This window comes from Sceloporus occidentalis, unplaced genomic scaffold (genome assembly GCF_023333645.1).
Source record: "Sceloporus occidentalis isolate IW3139 unplaced genomic scaffold, rSceOcc1.0.p SCAF_4, whole genome shotgun sequence".
NCBI lineage: Eukaryota > Metazoa > Chordata > Lepidosauria > Squamata > Phrynosomatidae > Sceloporus > Sceloporus occidentalis.
This window is the reverse complement of record NW_028316984.1, coordinates 84355189-84379722: the sequence shown is the minus strand read 5'-3', so window position 1 is coordinate 84379722 and position 24534 is coordinate 84355189. Positions and strand designations below refer to the sequence as shown.

Genomic DNA, 24534 nt, shown 5'->3' with positions numbered 1-24534 from the left:
CCATTTCAAACCGGATTCAGGGCAGGATACGGAGTTGAGACGGCCTTGGTCGCCTTAGTTGATGATCTCCGTCTAGGCATCGACAGGGGAAGTGTGACCCTGCTGGTGCTCTTAGACCTCTCAGCGGCCTTCGATACCATCGACCATGGTATCCTTCTAGAACGCCTGAGAGAGTTAGGTATCGGAGGCACTGTTCTACAGTGGTTCCGGTCCTACCTCTCAGGCAGATTCCAGATGGTGGCGCTAGGAGACAGTTGCTCTTCTAAAAGAGAGATAAAATTTGGTGTACCCCAGGGCGCAATATTGTCTCCTATGCTGTTTAACATTTACATGAAGCCGCTGGGAAAAATCATCCGGAGACATGGGGCAGGATGTTATCAGTACGCTGATGACACCCAAATATATTTCTCTATGTCTCAAACTGATGCAGTGTCTATGGATGGCATCTCTCCTCTGAATGCCTGTCTTGGGGCGGTAATGGACTGGATGAGGGAAAACCGACTCAAGCTGAATCCAGGTAAGACGGAGGTACTTGTTATAGGAAACCCAAGCCCAGGTATGGAATTATGTCAGCCAGTTCTGGATGGGGTCACACTTCCCCTGAAAGACTCTGTCCGCAGCTTAGGGGTGCTCCTTGACTCGTCGCTTCACCTGATAGCTCAGGTAGATGCGACAGTCAGGAGCACTTGTTATCAGCTTCGGCTGATACGCTAGCTGCGCCCCTTCCTGGAGCAGGGAGACCTTGAAACAGTTGTACATGCGCTGGTCACCTCTCGATTGGACTTCTGTAATGCGCTGTATATGGGGCTACCCTTGTGCCAAGTTCAGAAACTTCAACTTGTACAAAATATGGCAGCCAGGTTAATTACAGGTACTCGTCGTACCGATCACATAACACCGGTTTTGAAATCCCTTCACTGGCTGCCAATTAGTTTCCGGGCAAGGTACAAGGTGTTGGTGATTACCTTCAAAGCCCTACATGGCTTGGGTCCTACTTCCATACTGTCCGTCCCGCACTCTAAGGTCCTCGGGGAAGAATCTACTTCAGCCAATAAAATCTAGGCTAACTTCAGTCACCCAGAGGGCCTTTTCCATCGCAGCTCCGAAGCTATGGAATGACCTGCCGAAGGAGATCCGTGACATTTCTACTCTTACAGCCTTTAAGAAGGCTCTTAAAACGGATCTCTTCCGGCAAGCCTTCCCTACCTAGTTCTACTCCCCATTTACTGTGACTTATGTCACTCTGTCCACCTATTCTTCTCTTAAATTTAATGAGAAGAATTAAATTAAAATTAATTAAAATAAAATCCTTGCCTCAAGAAGAAGAGTCCTCCCTCCATGACATCATCATCAGACCTGGGAGGGAGTGAAAAAGAGAGGCCCAACTTCCATCAGGCCTAACTGTGAATGTACTCACTTCACTCTCTTTAATTTTATTGTATTTTATTTATTTATTGTATTTTATTTTATTATCTTTATTTTTACTGTTGTAACCCGCCTGGATTCCTTGTGATTGGGCGGGCTATAAATAAATAAATAAATAAATAATAATAATAATAATAATAATAATAATAATAATAATTATTATTATTATTATTATTATTATTATGTTCCAACCTGGAACTGGAATGGATTTAATAAACACTGGTACCCCCTGGGTGTACAATGTTACCATTTACTTAACTTTTGTGTCACAAATACTTTTCACTTTCACAGTATTGATTATCTCATGTACATTAAATTGTAACAATGCCAATTATATCCTTTTCAACTGAACATACACAATGTGCAAAAGTCAAAGAGGGATGAATACTTTCGCAAGGCACTGTAAATGTAATTAATGAATAAACATAGCTTCCCTTGAAAGAGTTGTGTCACTCTGCTGAAGTGTTACTTGAGGAAAAGGTTATTTAGTATGCTTTCTGTTCCATATGAGGTATGATATGGAGCAAGAAAGAATTAATTACCTATCACAGAACAGAAAAACACATTACAGAAAAACAGGCTAATGTCTGTATACTGTGCCTGGCATGCAGTGTTCCTCACAATATAGAGAAGAACCCCCTCCTCTGTCTAACACACTGCAAGGAACAATGGACAACACTAGATTATGGAAACCTATGTAATTTGTGAAATAGAGAAGTTCCATCCTTTAGTATAAGAAATTCTTATAAGTGTTAGTGACTGAGACAAGAGAACTTGGAAATTATTTCTTCTTCAAGAACAATTTAGGACATGCTTCCACAATTTATTGTCCTCCATTTATTTGGAACTACAGCTTCCATAAGAGCCAGTGTGGTGTTGTGGTTTGAGTGCTGGGCTATGACTCTGGAGACCAGGGTTCGATTCCCTGCTCAGCCATCAAACTCAATTGGGGGGGGGGGGGTGTCTTGGACCAGTGATATATTCTCAGCCTCAGGAGAAGGCAATGGCAAACCTCCTCTGAACATATCTTGTCCCATGATAGGTTCACCATAAATTGGAAATGACTTGAACAACAGCCGCAGCAGCAACAGCTTCCATAAATGTTTGGCTTTTGGCCAGTGACTGGGGCTTCTGGGAGTTGAAGACAAAAACACCTGGAGGACCAAAGTTTGAGAACCAGTGATTTAGAGCTTCAGAATCCCTTGGCAAAGAAAGCATAAATAATTGGAGTGAAGGGACCAACGATAAAGGTGTGTCACATGTCCCTTGGATCTGATAGGTCAGATTTCTTCTCCCAGGACAGCTAGAAATCATTTGTATGTGATGATGAACCTACAAACATGCCTATAACTTGTTCCACCATTGCTGATGGGGAGATATTCCACATGAAGGGAACAGAAAACAGTGCTACACTTTATAGCATCAGCTGTGGCCGTACATATTCACAAAAGGATTATTTCTAGCCATTTCCACATGTTGCCTACTAACAACAGCCAACCCTTTGTGGGGGAAAATAGCGAGTCCTTTAGAAAATTATCAAAAGCATGCCACAAAGCCTGTGTGTGCACATACATGCACACCTGCACATCACAAAATCCACCATATTCTTTATGTCTTACTCATGAAACACAAGGAACATTGTGTCTTCCTAGTGCACCCTTTCTTTAGGACCCCATACATGGGAATAAAGATTACTTCAGTTAGGAACAGAAAGAGTTTATTCATTGTAAAGCACTTTGGATATAAAATGTGAATACTAAAGGAAGTCAAAGATACCCCTATATGAAATTCTGAACATATAAACAGGCAGAAGTTCCTGACTCCTTTTTCTATTTTCCCCCAGCAAACTGAAAGCCTCTCTCCTAACTCTCTAGGGACCCTCTTCTGCCTTGGAGGAAACTTGTTGTTGTTTGTATTCTTCTTCAACCATTCTTTCTCCAAGAGCAAAGCAAACGTTAATCTCAGCCTGTCTCTGAGCTGACAAAGGGCTACAGACAGAGTGGCAGCCTGCCCAGCCTACTTTCTTTCTTGACCCCCCCCCCCAACCTTGGCTCTAATACTGAGCTGAGATGAGGTTAGATTCCCAAATAAGTTAGACTTTGCCTCAGCAACTTCAGCCAGGGAAGTGGAAGGACAGGCCAACACACTGCAGCTATTGCCCTGGCGACCACTGAAGAAGCTACTATGGGGAGGGATAGTATTTTTATTCAGAGTAAAGGGTGTGAGTAGGAGGAAAAGGAGGGGAGTGATGGAGCCCCAGCCATTGCTATACAGACAAGGCGCTGGTCTGCATGTTAATTCATCTCTCACAGGGAGCAAAAACCTTTTGCTGAGTGCTAGCTTCTTTATGTAGGAATCTGGCAATAGAAATTACATGACAAAAATGAGTCCTACATCCACAATACCCTGGGACAGAGAGTTCAAAATGTGATTTTATTTCCTCAAAGGTATTATCCACATGTCCATAACTATACATATATCCACAACAAATTCTCAACTAAGGATAATACGATTATTATCATTGCCCAAGCAAACAATGGCTTGTCTTTGACTTCTGTCTGCAGCTACCTACCCTGAAGCATGATATGACAAAAGGAGCAGGAAAGAAACTATGGGGGAAACAAGCCATAGTTTATTTGGTCATCTGCTGTGCAAACAGTGGTTTAACCAATAAACCACCACAGCAGTGACAGTTGCTAGCTTTCAAGTCAGTAGAGAGTAAATCCACATTGGGATTTAGTCCATACTTTAAAGGAGCTGTCCTGCAAATAGTTTCAGCACCCTGAACAGCTCCTTTAAATATATCCAGGAGTAGCTGTGTTGCCCATACAGCAAACTACAATATCCAAAATCCACAAAACAGTGATACCTTTTTGGCCAATCCCAATACACAAAATACATCAGGCAAAAGTAAAAACTCCTTTAAAGTTTGGGTTAAAACCTGGAGCAGATTCCCTGCCACCGTGACATCAGAGTCACACATTACCATTGCTTCATAGTGACAGCTAAAACTTAAATATCTGCATGCTAGTGTGAAAAGGGTGAATACAAAAAAATTGTTCTCATGGTACACACCCATCTCCTCAGGACAGTCATAAGGCAGTCTCTCTCATAACAATATAACTTAGGCTGATCCAATGAAAATGCTTACCAGTAGACACAGCATAAACACAACAAAATTATGACTTCACAGAATGAGTTTATGGCATTCCTTGCCATGAGATTTTGCAGAGGCTACACATATCAATTGCTTTTCTTTCTTTCTTTTTTTTTAACATGATCAGATGAATTCCTATTAAGATTGCTGCATGCTGAAGACAATTAACATGTATGGCTATCTTGATAATGCTCAGCTTATAAACTTTCCTGGAGCATGTGTTTCGTTAGTACAGCTGCATATCACAATAAGTCTGTGTCACCCAGGGATTGTTGCTTAAACTACTAATTGCACAGCACAGGACCAAACAAATCATGGCTTGTTACCCCATTTTTTATTTGTTTCTCTCCTGTCTCTTTTGTCAGCTCATGTTTCAGAGTGGGTAGCTGTAGACACAAACCAGAGGCAAGCCATGGCTACAGGTCTGAACCACCTAAAAAGGTCCAAGTTTGTTAGCAAATAGCAACACATGGGTTCAGACTATGGTTAATTAACAAAACATGGCTTGTTAGCAGAAAGAGGTTTGTGCTTCACAACAAGCCAGATTTCAAAACAATATACCATGGCAGAAATCAGAAAATTAAACCAGATGGACCTTTGGCAATACAATAACTCAGTGTGTATTCTTAATGCTCTGGACACCCAAAAATAGCAATATCTGAAGCACTAGATGAATACTTGAGGAGTCAGGAAATAAGTTAACTCTATAGTTATTTGTCACAAAGAGAACAACCTAAAAGCCACATCAGGCCTTCATAACCTACCTATTCTTCTCTTACTTTCCTGCTACCACTGTCCCAGCAGCTTATAAGGAAAAATGGTAGCTGAAGCCACAAGGAGCAGAAAATTCACAAGGCATTTCCCCAAGATGACAGATGAAATGATGGGCTGCTTCAGTACAATCATCCCTCCACATGTGTGGCTTTGACTTTTGCAGATGTGATTATTCACAGATTTTATTAATATGTTCTCTCTAGAAATATCTAGGTCCTCCAGCACAACTCTATGGTCAACTTTAACCAAAAGTTGCACTAAAGGACCTTGAGATTCCTAGATAGAACACTCCACTAGGCGTTTGTAGCTCCTCCAATTCTATGGTCAATGTCTGATAGATGCTGACCACAGAGTTGCACTGGAGGACCTAGAGATTCCTAGAGAGGTGTTCCCTCAGGTAAAAACATACTTTTTGTTATTTGCGGTTTTTCCACATTCGCAGGGGTCCTGTGCCCCTAACCCCAGTGAATATGGAAGGATGAATGTATTAGTTATACTAAGTACTGGCTTGAGCACTGGACTGCAACTCTGGAGATCAGACTTCGATCACCCGCTCAGACATGGATACCCACTGGGTGACCTTGGGCATGTCACACACTTCAGCCCCAGAAACCCCCATAACAGGGTTGCCAAATAATCATTGTGAGAGGAGGCTACTGTATATGCTCATGTATAAGTCTAGAAATTTTAGTCAAAAATTGACCTAAAAACTGTGTTGACTTATCCATGGGTCAATGTAAGTAATGTACTTTAACTCTTATAAAAAAGGAAACATCCCTTGGTGAAAGGCAAAATTGACCTCCTCCCCCCCCCCCCACTTTATCATCCATCCAGCTTTTAGTGGGAGCACTTCAGGAATTTATGCCTTCTGGAATTTTGTTAAGCTCTTTGGCATAATTTTCCTTTGCTTCATCCTATAGATCCTTTATTCCATACCCCTAAATTTTACCCTCGACTTATGCCAAAATCCAGCATTTTAGCCCCAAAACCTGACCTCGATTTATACACGAGGTCGATTTATAGTAGAGTATATATGGTAATTCCTCCAGTAATCCCATTCCTTTCTCTCAGCAGGCATGGAAAGTGGCACTTAAGTGTTTCTCTCCCTGTGGGCTGAGATGGAAGGAGTGCACTGTGCATGACTATGGAGGGGAATGTGAGTACAGATACCCTGCAACCCACCACCTGGAACCACATGTGGTCCTAAAGGCCAAAAAGGTTGCCCACTCCTATAGTAAGGCATAAGACGTGGGGATTTTTTCTTGTCAAAACTTTCCTAGAAAAGGTATGTAGAGAGATCTTGTAGTACCTTTGAGACTAACTGAAATAAAGAAGTTGGCAGCATGAGCTTTCATAGACTATGCACCTGAGGAAGTAGAGTGAGGCCTACAAAAGCTCCTGCTGCCAACTTCTTTCTTTCAGTTAGACTCAAAGGTGCCACAAGATCTCTTTATATACTGATTCTACAGATTAACATGGCTATATCTTTGAATTCCTAGAAAAAATTGACTTTAAGGAGGGATCTGGAAGAATTTAATGAAGGTGTGTCATCAAACAAGAAGCAATTCTGGGTACATGAGGGTAAGTAAGGGGCTATCCAGACCAGCCTGAAAGGCCAGACTGTGGGCGGAGTCAGGATGCAGCTTCCTGATGTTACAGGCCCTAACTCTGCCCCAGGGCACCATGATGGCGCACACTGCTCCAAACGGCACGTGCCATCATGACGCACCTCCGGCGCTGCGTCCAGATGACGAAGCGCCAAAGGGGCACCATACGGTCGTGCCCCCATGGCTATGGCATCCTTTGGAGAGCACAAAAAGGGGGTCACTTTTTGTGGCTGTTTTTTGAGCCCTCCAGAGGCCAGATCAGGGCCACAACATAAGGTTGCTGCGGTCCTGATGCAGCCAAGAAAGGGGCAGTCTGTACAGCCCCTAAGTCTTTTGAAGGAACAGGAACTCTTCAGGAAGAGAGATAGCCATGTATCTAGAGGAATAAAGGCAACAGGCAGCAGTATACCAGAATTTTTATTCCTGCCAGGGCACCAAGTTCAGATGGAAAGACTACTATGAGTAGTTTATTGTGGGGTTTTTAGGCTATGTGGCCATGTTCTAGAAGAGTTTCTTCATGATGTTTCACCAGCATCTGTGGCTGGTATCTTCAGAGAATGCTTGCCTGGAAAAAAAAGAGAGAGAGAAAGAGAGAGAGAGTATACTGTGTGAGCCTGGGAATGCAGGAGTGATTTGCATGGGTATTGTTCTGTGCTGATGGCAGGCCTCAGGCCAGGAGGCTCATGCAGATGCTGGCGAAACGGCAGGAAGAAACTCTTCTAGAACATGGCCACATAGCCCGAAAAACCCATAAAAAAACTATGGATGCCGGCCATGAAAGCCTTCAACTTCACTACTATGAGTACCATCATGCTTTGAGGCATGCAAATGGCAAGTTGAGGGCCTTCATTATAATGGCCTCTATAAGAACCTGATGTTTTAATTTACAGCCAAACCAACTTCACTTGTGAGTTCAAAAAAAAAAATTTCTTGTAAAATCACACCAGGTAAAATGCAGTCTTAAAGGAGATGGAACAAATGAACTCAAAATTACAGACCAGATTCCAGGTTACCTTTGGAGCTTGATTAAATGACCAGAGAATATTATTTTATCATGTTCTTTGCAGGGCTCTCTTTACTAATACTTGCAAAGTGACTTTTTAATTTTTCCAGTTTATGAGTAGCCAAAGGTAGAAAGCTGGACTCACATCTCTTGCAATGTTGCCTCCCTCTTAAAATGTTAGCCTTACAACTGAGCTTTACAACTAAAAGAGTTCTTGTAGCAGCTCTGAGACTGACTTAAGGTTCAAAACACACTGCAGAAATAATTCAGTTTGAGATTGCTTTAACTTTTGTGGCTCAGTGCTAGGGAATCCTGGGAACTGTAGTTTATTGTCGCACCAGAGGTCTCTGACAGAGGCGGCTAAATGTCTCACAAAATTTCAGTTGCCAGAATTCCTTAGCATTGAGCCAGGGCAGTTAGAGCAGTCTCAAACTGGATAATCTCTGCAGTGTGTTTTGGATCTAAGATAAAAAATTTGGTAGCATAAGCTTCCACAGGTTTAAGTCTACTCCAGATGCCAACTCTCTCTAGCTGTTAGCTGCTCTCAGAGCTGTCACAAGATCCCTTGGCATTCTGATCCAGACTAACATCACTATGTCTTTGAATTAAAGGAGTTGTAAGGGTCCCTCGTCCATGCCTTGTTCTGTCACCTGTCTCTGCCTCAGTTAGGGTTATATCTCTTTGCATTCTCTGATCTGGGTTTGGATGCATCCTCCTCAGCCTCTTCCAAATTCCCCCCTCATCCAGTTTCAGTCTATCAGATAAGCAATCTGCTGCATTGTAACAGGAGGAATTTCATTCTTATGCACGGTGGTGGCCTGATTCACCTGTTATCTCCTCCCAGCTAATCTCCTGATCCAATAGCTTTACTTCTTCTAGAAGTGAGCTCACCAGTGATAGCAAACAGGGATTCCCAGCCAAGGAAGCTGATGGCTTTCCCAAGATATTTTTGTCTTGCCAGCAAAACCAACTCCCCACCTACATTTGATTTGCTGTTGTTTTTTCAGCCATGAGATTGCACTTGCTTCGCTAAAGGTATTTCACAGAAATGTTTTATACAGAGGCTGTCAACTATCATCAGATCACGAAATCCAAGGTGTGAATGAAAAAAAGGAGGGCAGAGGTGGGGGGAATCCAGCAGCCATGGAGTGCCACCCACACGTCTGTCAATATCTCCAGGCCTTAAAGCACAGATTCTGCTAATCAGGAATCTTCGTTATACAGTTTTCCATTCAATATAACTACTATTTTGGGTCTATAGGGTTTTTTCCCTAACTGTCACCCTGCCTTTGTAGAGAATTTCCACACAGAGAACAAACATCAGAAATCACACCTCATTAATACCCACTGATAATTATTTTGCAAAAACCAGTAGCTGACATCCATCCACATAACTGTGCATACATTTCCTTGGAGGAAGCTGGGGACTACAAACCTCAGGTTGGACACTCAACCTGGATTTGTTGCTACTTCTTAACAATTCCTTAACTATCCCATCCCTATTTGCAATACATATAGAGAAACGATGTATCCATTCCCTCTTTTTTCATAGCCTATAGAGAAAAGTGGGAAATGGGACTACACTTCCCATCACTCCTGGCTGTTCTAGCTGGCTCTTACAGGGATTCTCATCCAACAACATCTGGTGGGCCACTGAGTCACCTCCTCTGGCAGAAAGGTGACCCTTTATTTCAGGTTTGTTAACATACAGTCAGATTTTGCAGCCATTTATTTATCATTCACATTTCTCTGGGGAATCATTGTTGTGAGTCAGTAATTTATCCTGTTACACTGGGTTTTAAAATTTTCCTCCTACATATAACATTAAACAGCACATACGGACAAAGTTTCATCACACCCTGTCTTAGCATTTTTGTTTATACTACTCCCTTTTAAAGACAAATACAGGGAGGGAGCTATACTTTACCTCTGCTATTCTGAAAAGAGACAAGTAGCCAATTCCTATGCCTGCCTAGTCCAAAGTGAGGTTTCTCTGAGTCCGACCAAGTTTACTCCCAAGGGAGCCATGCTGCTTGTGGCATTTATTTATTCTGCTAATAAATAAATAAATAAATGCTTAACTTTTACCCTGTGTCTCTATCAGAAGACGATCGAGGCGTCGTACAATTAAAAAGAAGACATACAATGTCCAGTTCCCCAACTGTTGCCTCCCTCCCCTAAAACATTATTAAACACATTAACTATTAAAAACAAAACTAGAGGCGGATGAGTGGGGGTGCTGAGTACTGAGAGAGATGGAGGATTCAATTCAATTGGGGGCTGAAAAATACTAACAACAAAGCAGTGCAAGAAGCCACCAGAGAAGCACCAAGAGGGGAAGAAGCACTCTGGGCTCTGAGATCTGTGCAGCCCAGAAGCCTACTGTATTTATTGCCAGGGCTGGCACTGGCACTGTGCCAGACTCACCCCAGATCCCCCTTGACTCCCGAAAAGACGACACTCAGACCTCCTCCTCCTCCTCCTTTGGCAGTGACAGGTGGGGCATAGGCCGATTAGGAACCTATGACCAGGAGCTTGAGATGTCCTCCTTTTCCAGGACACGTCCTCCATTTCAACCAGCTTCCAGGTGGAATTCCCAAATCTCCTCCGTTTTGGAACCTGCTTAAGAAGCATGGATTTATCCTCCTAGGAGTGTTCTTAGCATTTCTTTGGTCACGTCCTCCCTTTTTCTGGACTGTCCTCCATTTTGCGGTGCCTGGTCCTCCTCTGCTCGCCCTGGCACCTGTGGCCCCAGACACCTCTGCCCCTGGAGGATGCATCTGCTCAGCCCCAAGCCCTGGCTCCCTGAGTCCATGGCAAGGGACCCCAGGAGAAGGCAACCCGATGGCTCCTCGCCCCCAAGGAGGACCAGGCACTAGGAAATGGAGGACCTTCCAGGAGAAGGGAGGACATGACCAAAGGAAAGCTTCACAAAACCCCACTCATAATCCTAGTCATGTAAAATCCAGGCTTCTTAGCTATGCCCCAAATAAAGGCCATTGGGAATCCCTCCTGGAGAGAAGGCTGAGATGGAGGACAGGTCCTGGAGAAGGTCGGTCGCCCTGGCTGTACCAATGTCCTACATGACGGAGGACAGGTCCCCCTGAAAGCTCGGAGCACCGCTCTCTAGACAATGGCTGCTCCAAAGGGAGGCTCCTGGAGAGAAGGGGGGCTGGAGGACAGTGTCCGGGAAAGGAGGAGGCTCGTCGGGGGGGCTCACCGGTGTCCTGGCGGAACTGGTGCATGGAGTGGAGGTCGAGGATGTAGGGGGCGAGGCGGGGCTCCGCTTGGCCCAGGACCACGCTGCCGCCGGTGCGGGGCAAGCCCTGCCGCAAAACGGCCTCGATGTGGTGGCTGACGGCGGGGCTGTAGGGCCGCCAGCGCCCGTGCTCGTTCAGCCATTCCCACACCGCCACCACCGCCGAGGCCAGCAGCATCTCCCCCGGGCGCCAGAGGCAGCAGCGGCAGCAGCAGCAGGGAGGCCCAGCCGAGGAGCCTGCTTCGGGCTGGGACTGCGGAGCCTCCCTCCTTGCCAAGGAGCCTCTCGCTCGCTTCAGAGGCCAAGACCAAGCAGCAGCCCTGCATTTAAAAGACAACAAGGCTCCATCCAGTCAGGGAGCTGGGAAGCAGGGTCCCTCATTGGCTCATCCGCAAAGGAGCCTCCCAGGAGTAGCTCTCTCTCTCCCCCAAAAGGGTGACTCAGTTACACCAGTTGCATCTCTCCCAGCTTTTCCTTCTCAGCTCAACCTCCTCGGCATTTCATGCTCTACTTTCTCCTCCTCCTCTTCGGGCACTAGATGCAGCAGCCGCTCCTGCTCGCTGCACCTCTCTCCCTGTTGGCTCTCCTCTTCCCTTCCTCCACACACTGTCTCCTTTCTACGAGGAATCCGCCGGGCGAGTGGGGTTTTCTCGGCAATGCAAGCGCAATGCAAAACCCCAGCCGACGCGTTGCCTTCTTTCCAACACGGAGGAACAATCGGCCATTGCACGGGACGGACACTTCGCTCTTTCCTATTGCAATCCGCCGGCGCCGTGCAATCTCCTAGCCTTTTTGCAAAAGGAGCAAGCAGCCGCAGCGCGAGCTCCCAGGGAATGGAACGTCCCCGGGAATGGAACGTCGCGAGCTCCCAGGGAATGGAACGTCGCGGCGAGCCCCCCTCCTCTCTCTCACTACCATTACCTCATGCTCGGCCCCCCGCCCCTATAAGCCCCCCTCCTCCTGTGGCCACCAGCGCCACAGCGCCACCTGCTGACCACACTGAAGGAACAGCGGCTGCAAGCGGGACTGAACCACCGCCGCGCTCAAAATAGGGGGAGTCTCGGCGAAGGAATGGCCCAATATCCTCCCCTATTTCCTCCCTTGTGGACTCGCCCTGGGCAGCCTGGCCTTTCGGTGCTGCAGCCGTTTGAAGGGAAGCCCTTGGAGGAAGGATGGCCAGCAGCAGCTGTGGCCTCCAGTCCTCACCTCAAAAGGAGGACAAGGCACCCCAAAATAGTGTAGCAGGGCATTTCTAGGAGTGTTGTTAGCTCTTATTTGGTCATTACATGACATTATTTAAGTGGCTACATAATATCTAGTCAGGGTGACCAGGCTTTTCCAGGACCTGCCCTCCATTTCCACCTTCTGCCCAGGAGGAATTCCCCAAATGCCCTCCATTTGGAGCATCACTAAGAAGCATGGATTTACATTTCAAGAAAACAAATGGAGGACACTCCCAAAATAAAAGCTAAAGTCACTCTTATAGAAATGTAAACTTGTGCTTTCTTAGCCATGCTCAAAATGGAGGACCATTTGGGGATTCTTCCTGGACAGAAGGTGGAAATGTAGGACCTGTCCTGGAAAAGGAGGGTGTCTGGTCACCTGGCTATATATTATATAACCACTTCTGTAATGTAGGACATGGTCAAATAAAAATTAAAAACACTCTTAGAAATGTAAACTGATGCTTCTTAGCCCTGCGCAAAATGGAAGACATTGTGGAATTCCTCCTGGGCATAAGGTGGAAATGTAGGACGTGTCCTGGAAAAAGAGGACCTCTAGTCATTCTGACCATATAGCCATTTATATAATGTCCTATGTAATGTAGGACATGACCAAATTTATGCTAAAACACTCCTAGAAATGTAAACTCAGGCTTCTTAGACTTAATCAAAATGGAGGACCATTTGGGGATTCCTCTTGAAAAGAAGGTGGAAATGGAGGACATGTCCTGGAAAAGGAGGACCTCTGGTCACTCTGCCTTTGTGACGAGGATAGTCTCTTCACAGCAGTGTGTGTGTGTGTGTGTGTGCGTCAAACCATTTCCATCAGCTTAGTGATCTTTTTCAACTGGAAAACAACCTTTAATTTCTATAATGCGCTCTACATGGGGCAACCCTTGTACCAAACTCGGAAGCTGCAGTTGGTTCAAAATATGGCCACTAGGCTGGTCACTGGTAGCTCCAGGGCCAGCCACATAACACCGATATTGAAAGATCTGCATTGGCTGCCAATCCGCTTCCGGGCCCAATACAAGGTGTTGGTTGTTACCTATAAAGCCCTAAATGGCTTGGGCCCAGAGTACTTGGAGGACCACCTCTCCCCATATAATCTGCCCCGCACACTCAGGTCGGGTGGGAAAAATCTTCTGAGCGTTCCCAAGACAAGATTTGTACTAACGGCGCAAAGGGCATTTTCTGTTGCGGCCCCACAATCTTGGAACGCTCTCCCTGAGGAGCTCCGCTTAGCCCCCTCCCTGGAGTTGTTCAAGAAGAACCTGAAGACTCATTTATTTTGTCAAGCCTTCCCTCACATGTCCTGATTGTTTTTCCCCTGTGTACCGTGTATTGTATTGTATTTTTAGATTGATTATTAATTCTTAACTGATTTTATGATGGATTTTAATGATGTATAGTTGTGTTTGGTTTTATTTGGGGTATTTTTCATTGTTAAATTTGTTTTCTTTTTCATCTGTATTGTATTGTATTTGTATTGTTTCTAAACAACCATGATCGTGGGAACGGCGGTATAGAAATAATATTTCAATTCAATTAATCATCTTCTACCAAGGCACCTCTCTCTTTAAATGCATTAAATGTATTTAAATGCATCCATTCCCCCCCCCCCTTTGTATTTGCTGCCAGCAAAACACTAATTTCCACCTTTTTAAAGTAGGACCATTGTTAGAGGCTAAAAAATTTCTTGTGGCCACTTTAGTATGGTCAAGAAATGTTCTATACAAATTGCATTTCAAAAGCACGTTCCACTGTACAAAATGCTATGTTCTTTTTTATTGTCACATCCAGCAAAGCAGGACCATTATTAGAAGCTAAATAATTCTTGTGGCCACTTTAGGTTGATCAAGAAAGGTTTTTATACAATTCGTATTTCAAAAACACGTCCCAGTGTACAAAATGCTTTTTTATTTTTATTGTCACATCCAGCGTTTGAGGCGGCTGAGGCTCTAACATTACCTATGAATTCAGTGCACACCTGGCTCTCCCAATATAGTGCACACATCGTCTCCCCATTCATTTCCCTGCCTTCCGCCAGCAGCAGCCAATGTGGAACAGGGCAAGGGAACGCATGATGTGTGACGATGTTGTGTCACAGACGAAGTTGCACATTATGGGGGGAGAGGAAAGGAGGGGAAAAGACCCAGGAGAGCTGTTTCCCCGTCTATCATAATAAAATGGTTTAACTAAAAACTTTGCAATAATACATTGCAATCACAAGCGCATTTTAAAAATCTTTTCTCAGAATATGTAATAACTGAAAATATCTGGGTGACCTACATACAATTGTTAGTCCCTATTAGAGTATACCCATTGAAACAACTGCCAAATGAGAAATCAACAATTGTGTATTTCCCCTAATGTCAATGAATTACCATACTTGGAACTAGTAAATGATTTAGGTTTAGGAGTCCCAAATGTTTAGAGACAATTCATAAAATCCAAAGAATAAACCATTTCAATCCTGTGAGTATATTCAGATAGAATTCATACAGTCCACAGAATAAATGCCCTTTATATCTAACATCCGTCTGAGGGCTGGGCCCTTTCGCAATACACAGTTATAGTGCTAAGCTTCCACTTTAATGGCCATGGCTGCATCCTATGAACGTCTGGGGTTTGTAGTCTGGGAAGGCACCCATGGTGCTCTCTGGTTGTGAATGAAGTACCACTCCCTAAACTGCAGGTTCCATGCTTCCATAGGATGCTGCTGCTATGGCAATCAAAGTGAAATCATAATACAGTAGGACCCTTGATATCTGCTGGGGTTTGGTTCCAGGCCCCCCCTGTGGATATTAAAATCCATGGATACTCAAGTCTCATTAAATATAACAGCACAGTAAGATGGTGTCCCTTACACAAAATGGCAAAATCAAGGTTTGCTTTTGAGAATTTCTACATTTTAAAAATATTTTCAAACTGTGGATGCTTGAATCCATGGATAAAAAAATCCGTGGATACTGTAATTGTGTAGAATGAAAGGGCCCCCGACAGGGTCTGCTATTTAGGTGGAGATGGAAAGGGCTGATCATCTTCATTGGTTTCAGGCATTGGGAATGAGCAGCTGTAGGCTTCCAAATATTTTTGACCTATTCCCAACAGCTTTACCCAGCATGGCCATTAGTGAAGATTATCGGTTCTGCAATGCCAAAACAACTGAAGGAATAGAGTTGCTACCTCCCACGCTACCTACTCATGATTCAGAAGTGCCTATATCTGCCACCTATATAATATTGGTTTTACTGGAGGCTAGGGAAATTTTGGCCTTTTATTGCTTTTGGACTCCCTGACCTATTATGAGGAGTGATAGCACCTGTAGTTCAACATCTGGAGGGACACAGATTCTAAGGTTCTGTCCTACTGGATGAGTGCTCTGATTCTTACAATTCTTGCTTCTCTTCAGTCTGAAGAAGCAACCACTGCAATGCACCTTAGTTCAAAATGTATCTTGCCATCAGTTGTTACTGTTCTACATTTTCACAACAACTGACACTACAGCTGTATAGAAAGATCAGGACTCTCCACTGTTGTTATTGGGTATATCTATTTTCAGAATCATAATGCTATCATAGCTTCACACACGTGTGTATAGGCACCCACACATCCCAAATTCATCACCTCCCTTTAACCTTGTAATTTATTTATTGCTTGATAATATTGCACTTTAAACGTGCACATTTCTTAACTTATACCCCATTCTTCCCTTGTCATCAAAGTGCTCAAAACAGCTTACAACTACATTTAAAAAGTTATGAAATGTTTTCTGAACATATAAGGACAATAAATTATATAAAATTGCAGCAGATGAAAACGGCTAAAGTGTTTTTAAGAACCCTAGGATTACTTTCTCACTAGCTATTCCAATTTGACAAGAACCATCCAGATCAATCCACTGTTCCTCCACTTTTTCAGCTGCTGTAAAAATACTCCCGTTTCTCTCTCCTCCTTCCACTTTCCCCCTTTGTCCTCTGCTTACTTCAATTGCTGCAAACTGAGTTCAGAGTGCAAAAGTAGTTTACATTCAGTTGGGGAGAAGAGAGGAAAGGCAAAACATTGCCCTTCTGACTAGACTGAGTAGACTCAGGGGAAAATAAACTGCTACAGCTTCTCCTAGCTTGTGTGTTCTTCCCCCTTAATCATTTTGGCCATCTTGACCACAGTCTGATGTTGCTTGGCCATTTTTTCAACTGTGAGATGCTGGAGGATATGTGTTTAGTGCACGATAAATATTCTCAGCCCAACAAATCAAATGCCCAGCAGAACAAAAATGTTTTGGAAAGTGACAGAAGTCCACAAGAATGAGAAAAACAAATCTCCCTTGACATGGGAGTTTATCACATGGGAGGAATTTCTCTTAATTTCAAATGAAAAGAAAGTGGGGCCAGAATGCATTCACATGAATTTGCTAGTTCAGGAAATTTACATGAATTCAAATTGCATTCAGACTAACTTCCCATGGCCCAAAAATAGCTTGCCATTGCCTGAAATTGCATGTGGTAGTCTATCACACAATGATGTGAAACCCCATGATTGCATTCATATTGCCATTGGATTATACTTCCAATTTCCCTTGTCTGATAACGTCCATGCAGTTCCATAGCCTTGGTACTTCTGCAAAGAAGGCCCCCTCTTGCATCCTGACCAATAATGCCTGCCCTGCACCATGGTAGCCCAAAAAGGGAACCTCCCCTCCAGATCTTAAAGAAAAGGCCGAAGCAGACCCTTACTATCCTATGCTCTGCAGAGGCAGCTGTTCTCAGGATCCACAGACAAGATTCAGGTGATAATGCAAGGCAATCATTCTTTGGTGGTATCCATACTACAGATATAAAACAGTTTGATACCAATTTAATTGTCGTGACTCAATGCTATAGAATTTTGGGATTTATAGTTTTATGAGATGTTTAGCCTTCCCTGTCAGAGGGCTCTGCTTCCCCCACAAATCCCAGAATTCCATAGCATTGAGCCATGGTAATTAAAATAGTGTCAAACTGTTTTATTTCTTCAGTGCGGGAGCAGCCTTCTTGTGCTGATACTGGAAATTAGACCCACTCCTTTTACATCAGCAGCTAACAGTAACCATGATGCCATTGAGGAAGGAAACTCTGACAGAACATCCAAGCATAGTGCAGTGTTATTGGGCTGAACTCCCACTATACAGACCTAGTTAGCATAGGCAATGGTAAGGGATCGTGGAGCTGCATCTGAAATGCTACCTGTTCCTCATGCCTGGTCTTTTCACAGTGGAAAGGTAAAGGCAACAGGGGTGGAGGGCTTCAATGATTCCCAAGAGTGCATCCTAATGGCATCAACACAACCTTGTGGAAAAGTATAGTGAAATATGGCTTTGAACTGGAAAAAGAGAGAACTTTCTGCCTTGTGCAGAAGATGCTTCTGTGTGACACCAATCATTGCTCAAAGGCCTTGAACTGCCCTCTCCTTTGAGTTGTTCCCTTTGGACTGTAATTTGAATTCAAATTAAAATAAAGCGTAATCTGGAATTGCAGTGTCTGTTGCCCATCTGAGATGTTTTCAACTACCAAACATTCAGTAGACCTGCCGGTTCATCCCTACAATTCCCATCTCCGATATTTGCTGATTTTACACTGATTCAACTCACTTTTCCCATAAATTAAGCTCCCACCTAAGGATTACTGTTTCCAAATCCTATACTCTATGAAGACATAGCACATGATTTGCTGTCCCCCCCCCCCCCGCCATATTTGTTATGTGCTTTGTGTAAAACTGTAGCAATCAGAAAGTGAAATACGAGCTTTTAAAAGAAATTGACTTCTGTGACTTGTGGCATTTTGTAATTTGCTTTTGTTACTTGCTATACTGTTGCAAAGCTTGCCTCATTGCTCACTGCTTTCCCCCTTACTTGCTCACTTCCCTCATTTCTTTCCCCCTTACTTTTCTGATGGGAGGACACTTCAAGATTTATACAAGTGTGGCATAAAACTTGAAAAATCCTTGTTAAAATGCCTATAACATTCATTTAAATGCTCTTTAAAAGTAGCTTTTAAAATGTATCTAGAAGACTATATTCATTACAGAAGTGAAGTAACTACATTCCCACTTGATATGTTCTTTTCGAAATTATTACATCTATGTTACCATTCACACACACACACACGCCATACAATTTCTTCCTTACAAGCTCTGATAGTAGTACAGGTTTAATTTATGGGCTAGAGGTGCTTAACCTTTGATCCATTATGACCCGTCCAGAAAGCAAAGCATCATCAACTCCCCGCTCACAAATCACACATCAAAAACAGGATATAAAACTGCACTCTAGGCATGGCAATTTTATTTTGGAATAGATATATGCATAGGATAAACAGATTACAGGCATATATATTAATTGTTACACCACAGCCAGTTGTTTAATCTTGCACCAGTTTGGGCTTGGGCTAATTTGAGCCTGATGGACCCTTTTTGGGGAACATGTTTCTCTCTTTTATTTGTTGCTACTGCAGTGCCACCCTCTGTTTTCTTTCAGGAAGTTCATTGCAAATGCATAAGTGTAAGTTAGAAGATGGCAATGGTAAACCCCCCCTGAAGAAACTTGCCAGGAAAACCCTATGATAGGTTTGCCATAAGTCAGAAATTATTTGAAAGCACACAGCAACCACAACAAAGTGTAAGTAAGTGTAAAGGAACAATATTACATTTTTAGTGATTTTTTTTTTGCTCCAAACAGGGAGGGGGCATTCCTGTTTGATTCCATCTTCTGCTGTGATATATTTTAAAGGGACTGGATGAGGAATCACTGACCTAGGAAGAGGGTAAACAGTACAACCTCTCTCTTGTTCTGGTTGTCAAAAGGCAAGGCAACAACCAGCAAAAGAGAGGTAGTGTAGTGTTTATCCTCTTCCTGGGTCAGTGATTCCTCATTCTGTTTCTTTAAAAGTACAAGAAGGAATCAAACAGGAATGCCCCCTCTCTGTTTGGAGCAAAAAAATACCAAAAATATTGTTCATTTACACTTACACTTACTTACACTTTATTGTGATTGCTGTGTGCCTTCAAGTCATTTCCAACTTGAAGTGTGGAGGAGATGCAGCCTAAGATATCACAGGCTCCCACTCCAAAATTTGTAGATTTTCTACTGAATGCATGTGGTAAAATATCTTGCATTTTAATTCATTTTAAATGCATAAACCTTTAAAACAAAATGTTTGCTCATTATTCATTTATTTGGTCCCCCCCCCCCCCCCCGTTGTACAATAAAAAATATTTGGAGAGAAAAGGGTCAGAAAAGTTATTTAAAGAGCGGCTTAATTAGGCAGAGGTGGAATATTTACAGTGCATAAGAATCTCAGGACATACATTTTAAACCATATGGTGGGTTATATTATGTGGAATTTTATTATTATTCTGAATAAATTTTTATCAGATTTTATGCTATAACATCAACTATAACAACCCCTCCCACAAAAACAGTGGTGCATAAACATAAACTAATATTAGAATTAAGGGATAAATCCATAAAAGACAAATTGAAACACAATGACAGTGTTTCCTCATACAAAAGGCTCTGAACCCCTTTGGAAATCTGACATTATCCTTCTCTCCGGTATATCCCTAAAATACTTTTGGATATTGCAAAGGTATCAACTGGTATCCTCTATCATGGTGTATGTTTTGTAATTTTACATATATTTAGCCACGTAGCAGAGGCATTAAGAAACCCTGATAGTGAATTGTGAAGATGCATAATGGAACACCAGGAAGAGTGTCTCAGTGAGCACCAGGCTCTACTGATGCACACAGACACTTCCTAGTTGGTGTCCGGATGCACAATGGGACCAATGCATAATGTCCCCGGACCTTATCACACATGGGGAGGGGTGCAGCTCAGATCCACAGTCACTCCTGTTCTAGCAATCCAAAGTGTGATGTTTTTCCACACCAGATCCACTCCTCTCTAGCAATGCGGACTGAGGTTAAAACGTCATGTTTTTCCACACCTGGTTGCCTTTCTGTTGTCCTTCCGAAGTGAAGGGGAAGAGAAGTCAGTTCGATTCCAAGCAAGTCACGTGATGCGGACTCAAACAAAGGGGAGTGAGTGCACATTGTATTACCACACCAGAGCATACTTTGAGGGATCAACGATTCGAATCGGCACCCTTGAGCATGCTCAGTAGGGCTCTGGATGCTGCCCTCCTTCTCTGCCTCCTCCTTAGCTGTCATCCTTCATCGGGGGTCTAGGAGAAGGCAGGAGATGATGGGATAGGTCGCTAGGGGTCCCTGGAGCCAGGATCAGGATGCAGGAGAAGGCAGGGGATGATGGGATAGCTCGCTGGGGGTCCCTGGGGCCAGGATCAGGATGCAGGAGAAGGCAGGGGATGATGGGATAGCTCGCTGGGGGTCCCTGGAGCCAGGATCAGGATGCAGGAGAAGGCAGGGGATGATGGGATAGCTCGCTGGGGGTCCCTGGGGCCAGGATCAGGATGCAGGAGAAGGCAGGGGATGATGGGATAGCTCGCTGGGGGTCCCTGGAGCCAGGATCAGGATGCAGGAGAAGGCAGGGGATGATGGGATAGCTCGCTGGGGGTCCCTGGGGCCAGGATCAGGATGCAGGAGAAGGCAGGGGATGATGGGATAGCTCACTGGGGGTCCCTGGAGCCAGGATCAGGATGCAAGAGAAGGCAGGGGATGATGGGATAGCTCGCTGAGGGTCCCTGGAGCCAGGATCAGGAGGCAGGAGAAGGCAGGGGATGATGGGATAGGTCACTGGGGGTCCCTGGGGCCAGGATCAGGATGCAGGAGAAGGCAGGGGATGATGGGATAGCTCGCTGAGGGTCCCTGGAGCCAGGATCAGGACACAGGAGAAGGCAGGGAATGATGGGTTAGGTGGCACAGGGGGAGATGGGGATGCAGGAGCAGTCAGGGGATGATGGGTTAGGTGTCAGGGTGAAGGAGGGGAACAGATCTTGGTCTAGGAGAAGGCAGGAGATGATGGGAGCAGATCGGGGTCTAGGAGAAGGCAGGGGATGATCTGATTGGTGGAAGGAGGGGAGCAGATGGGGTGTAGGAGAAGGCAAGAATGATGGGATTGGTGGGAGGCTGAAGGAGGGGAGCAGATCGGGGTCTAGGAGGATGCAGGGGATGATGGGATCAGCTGGTTGGCAGAGAGGAGGAGATGGCATGAAGGAGGAGGAGGGGAATGACGGAGCAGGACGCAGGGGCCAAGAGGGGTGGCATCGGAGTGCTTTTCCACACCAGACCAAATCGCAGTGCAATCGAAGGTAGCCAGGAAGCGAATTCTGTGAAGCCACTTTTTTTTCCGTTTTAACCAAAATGAGGGGTTACTTCAGAAACGCTGCTGAAGCAATTTGCAAGGGGCTCCCATAGAAATCAATGGTGTCTGATAAAACAGTCCCTTTATGAGGTGAAACCACATCGTTGGAAGTGCAATCACTTCAGAAGTGAGCTGGAACTGAGCTACAAAACCACCCAAAAGCTCTGTGTGATAAACTCCCCCATTTGTGCATTATCCCAATGCACATCCATCATTTTGCTGGCTCCCCAGTGTAGTAATGCAACAGTAGTCCTTGAGTGAATGCAAACATTAAGGAAGTGCCCACTTCTAATTCCCATAGACACAAGTCCACTTCCAAAGACTTAAGTCCCCAACAGGATTCTGGCCATCTTTTTCTTTCTTTTCTTTAACCATTTGGAGTTTGTTAATTTTTCAGTCAAAGCTATTTGTGACACCTTGTTATTCATAGGCCATCACATGTGAAATTTTATTGGGTCTTCCTGGCATATGCCATGACCTCAAAGGCTATGTACTAGTAAATGACCAAACTGGTCATTAATATTATTATATTAATATTATTATTATTCAGCTTTATTTATATAGCGCTGTAAATTTACACAGTGATGTACATACAGTCTTTTTGATTAGACTGTTTCCTGCCCTCAGGCTTACAATCTAAAAAGACATGACACAAAAGGAGAAGGGAAAGGTGGAGGGGAAGGAGATCTGGTCCAGCAGTTCTTCTCTCCCTCTGAGGCCTGGACCAAGGCAGATGGACTGAACGGAGAGTTCTTCTTAATCTAGGCCAGGTCCGACGGAGCTGGGCTTGCATTTGCACTCGCTCCCAGGCCGGATTATGACAGTTGGCATGAAGGGAAGGCTCTTCTTCTTGAAGCTAGCCCTGATGGAGTTGGGCCTGCCTTTTAGATGCAATGCTTTCACAATTATATTCTTAAAACTCCAGTCCTCTGCATCCTGCAGATTTAGAGTATAAGAAATGCTTAAAAACCTAAGAAAAATACCACTTTACCCTGAAGGAGTCCCTGTAAGATCTCTATAAAGACAGTAGCATGTGGCTTCATTATCCTCAGATTTATCAATAGAATGTAGATGGAGTCTCAGTAAGAAACCTCAGGAGCTCATATCAAAGCAAAGGTTGAGATGAACAGCCAAGAGCCTTAACATGCAAGGTATAACCCCATGGTAAGGATTTCAAAGCCTGGCCTTTAATTCAACACACCAACAATAAAAATCGCTGCAATGAAATAATGTTCTCGAAATAAGTCCTTTGATTTGCTTTCACTGAGCGTGTTTCCGTGAGTAGTGATGCCAGGTGAGCTATTGATGAATTCAATTACAGCCAGCTCCAAAAGCCTACCAGTGAAGGAAACAACTGGCCCTATTCAAGTGGCTACTAGTGCAAGAAGGCAAACATTTAACACTATGATTTACTGTTATTTATTTAATGGCATTACTGCTAATGGTTCACCTTCTGGGAGCTTACTTTCTCGGATAAAGCCAGGCACATAATGAATGACTTCAGAAAATGCTATGGCACCATGTTGTGCCAGCTCACACATCACATGAGTTTACAGCTAAGTATTGTTGTTGATGATGTTGCTGCTGTTGTTGTTGTTTGGGACTTTTGGAGAGCCTAAGGTAAACCTATCATATGTTCTCAGAAATTTTCAAAGGTTCCCAGCCTTGCTTGCAAGGCTGCATTAAAATGCATGGGATTAGGCTATTTACTAGCTGGTGTCTCAGAGCAGTTAAATAGTAAAGGCTCCTTAATTTTGCAAGGCAATCTAGAAGTGGTAGCATATAAATTAAAGCACTCAACAGTAAATAAAATAAAAAGTACAATAGACAGCAGCAAAAACAACCAAAAAATTATGTCTGAAACCATTTCCAGCCTGGCAGCTTTGTTGAAACTAAAATCCTGACTCCATATATATCAGAGTGTGGTCAGTATGACAAAAACTGTTAAGGAGAAGGAACACACAACCTTGGCGAGGCTGCAGCAGTTTGCTTTTGCCTGAGCATACTAGGAACGGGAAGACACTATTCCCTCTCCTCTCCTCCTTGTTGAGTTATTAGTGTAGAAACTACATTTGCACTTTGAACTTGGTTTGCAGCAATTGAAGTAAGCTGAAGACAAAGGGGTAGGAAAAGAGAGAGACTGGGACAGTGTAAAAGCTGCTGAAAAACTGGGAATGAATATTCTTACAGTGCAGGCAATATAGCAGAACATGATCAAAAGTTTCAGCCATGCCTGACTGACAGGGGGCTGTGTCTCTTCCAGGATGACTGATGGCAAAATGCTGAAACAGTCCAAGGTGATTCTGGGGAAATTTGGCCAGAGCAAATGCTATGGTTGCCTTCTGCAACCTTAATATTAGCGATGATGATGATGATGATGATGATGATGATGATGATGATGATGATGATGATGATGATGTTTATATCCTGCCCTTCTCCCAAGGTTGGGAGATTTTTGATAAATAATACATTCATAATGCTCAGTTGTAGTTAACAACATGGTGGCAGGTTTACAAAATGAATCCCAATCCAGAGGAAGGCTGAGATACAAAACACACTGCAGAAATAATCCAGTTGGCTCAATGTTAGGGAAATCTGGAAATTGTAGTTTATTATGGCACCAGAGCTCTCTGACAGAGAAGGCTAAATGTCTCACAAAACTATGGTTTTGTGTCAGGGCAGTTAAGGCAGTCCCAAACTGGATTCTTCCTGCAGTGTTTTGGACCTGAAACACTGTTTGTTAATGTTATTGACCTCTGGGAAA

At 43.9% G+C, this 24534-nt stretch overlaps 1 protein-coding gene and 1 long non-coding RNA gene across 4 annotated transcripts in view; both read right to left on the bottom strand.

Annotated features, from left to right (window-relative positions):
* Positions 1 to 11644, bottom strand: part of DTX4 (deltex E3 ubiquitin ligase 4) — a 53614-nt gene extending 41970 nt beyond the window's left edge. Inside the window, exon 1 of the mRNA XM_089520647.1 lies at positions 11187 to 11644. Within this exon, the coding sequence (XP_089376773.1) occupies positions 11187 to 11403 (217 nt within the window). The 5' untranslated portion in view covers positions 11404 to 11644. The remainder of the gene's footprint in view (positions 1 to 11186) is intronic.
* The window catches only part of LOC149314201 (uncharacterized), a 303565-nt gene that overhangs the window by 257384 nt on the left and 21647 nt on the right, over positions 1 to 24534 (bottom strand). The gene's annotated exons all lie outside the window — the stretch shown is intronic.